Raw genomic sequence first — 1,325 nt, forward strand, 5'->3', positions numbered from 1 at the left:
GGCCCTAGCACGGGCCGGTTCAGCAGCGGCGCGGTCTCGGTGGCGGCCTCGATGGGCGCCAAGGTCCTGGCGCTCGGCAGAGACAAGGCCACGCTCGAGAAGCTCGCGTCGCACTACAGCAACGTGCAGCCTGTGCTGCTGACGGGCGACAAGGAGGCCGACGCCGCCACGCTGCAGAAGCTCGGCCCGCTCGACGCGTACATGGACTACACGCCTAGCGGCGCGGCCGGCCCGGTGTACCTGGACGCGGCGATCGGCGCGCTCAGGTTCGGCGGCAGAGTCATCCTCTCGGGCTTTGTGTTCGCCACCCTGAGCATCCCGTACGGCCTCGTGGTCGCCAAGGACCTGACCATCAAGGGCAAGTTCATGTACTCGCGCCAGGAGGCCAAGGACTTCCTGAAGATGGTCGAGAACGGCATCTTCAAGATGGACCACGTCAGCGTCCGGAAGTACCCTATCGACCAGTACGCCGAGGCCGCCGACGTGGCCAACGGCAAGGCGCCGTGGGACGAGCTCGTTGTGGTGAACAACAATAAATAGTTTAAAGAAATGTATTTTCCTATTTGTCCTGGAACACAGAGAAGTCGCCGTCGGTCCAGTGGACGTCGATCGCGAGGCTGCGGATCTTCCACAGGCCGGAGGCTGCGTCGTGGACGAGCTGCGCGCGGTGGATGCCGCCCGAGAGCAGGAACTTGGAGTCTGGGGCCATGCCCTTGCCCTTGCCAAAGTGCTGCGCGTACGAGACGGCGGTGAGGCTGGCCGTGGAGCCCTCGACGTTGACACGGAAGTTGGACACGAGGTGGGTGGTGTCGAGCGGGGCGACGCGGTTGTAGCACAGGTCGCGCACGGCCTGGAGGCCGGTGCCCTTCTCGCCGAGCAGCTCGATGGTGGCGTCGTCGGTGAAGCTGGAGTCGAAGAGGTCTGGGTCGCGGGTGTCGACGGCGAGGCAGAAGCGGAACACGGCGTCGGCGACGGCGTCTTTCTCGGCTGGGGAGCCTGCTAGTTTCACTGGAGTAGTCATGGTGGGTGTGCCAGCAGGCGAAGCCGGCGGCTTAAATAGCGTGCGGTGCTGGAGATAGAGACTAAGTCCTCGGTCTTAAAAAAAGAATTTCGGATATAGGCAACTCTCTACGGAGACACCTCTCTGACCTCGACGGCGGCGGTCTTGCCGCTCTTCTCGCGCAGGCTGTACGCCGGCGTGTCGCTGTCGTCCGCCTCGGCGGCCTCGCCGACCCCCTCCCAAGGGACGCCGAGCCGGCGCGCCTCCTGCTCGGTGAAGGTGCCAAACGGATTCACCGTGTCGAGCTCGCCGAGCCCCGCGGGCG

The 1,325-nt window shown here is 65.0% G+C and overlaps 2 protein-coding genes across 2 annotated transcripts; one reads left to right on the top strand and one right to left on the bottom strand.

Annotated features, from left to right (window-relative positions):
- Positions 1–540, top strand: KL911_005401 (uncharacterized protein; the record flags this gene model as incomplete). The annotated part of the gene is made up of 1 exon (XM_043200797.1): positions 64–540. A coding segment is annotated over one exon (477 nt), but the record flags the coding sequence as incomplete, so codon positions are not given.
- Positions 541–559: 19 nt separating this feature from the next.
- KL911_005402 (uncharacterized protein) lies at positions 560–1,021 on the bottom strand (the record flags this gene model as incomplete). The annotated part of the gene is made up of 1 exon (XM_043200798.1): positions 560–1,021. One exon carries the CDS (start codon positions 1,019–1,021, stop codon positions 560–562), a length of 462 nt encoding a protein of 153 aa, XP_043051852.1.
- Positions 1,022–1,325: the final 304 nt, after the last annotated feature.

The sequence above is a fragment of the Ogataea haglerorum genome (assembly GCF_019207285.1).
Source record: "Ogataea haglerorum isolate 81-453-3 chromosome Unknown 81-453-3_NODE_40_length_1325_cov_117.986378, whole genome shotgun sequence".
NCBI classification, from domain to species: domain Eukaryota; kingdom Fungi; phylum Ascomycota; class Pichiomycetes; order Pichiales; family Pichiaceae; genus Ogataea; species Ogataea haglerorum.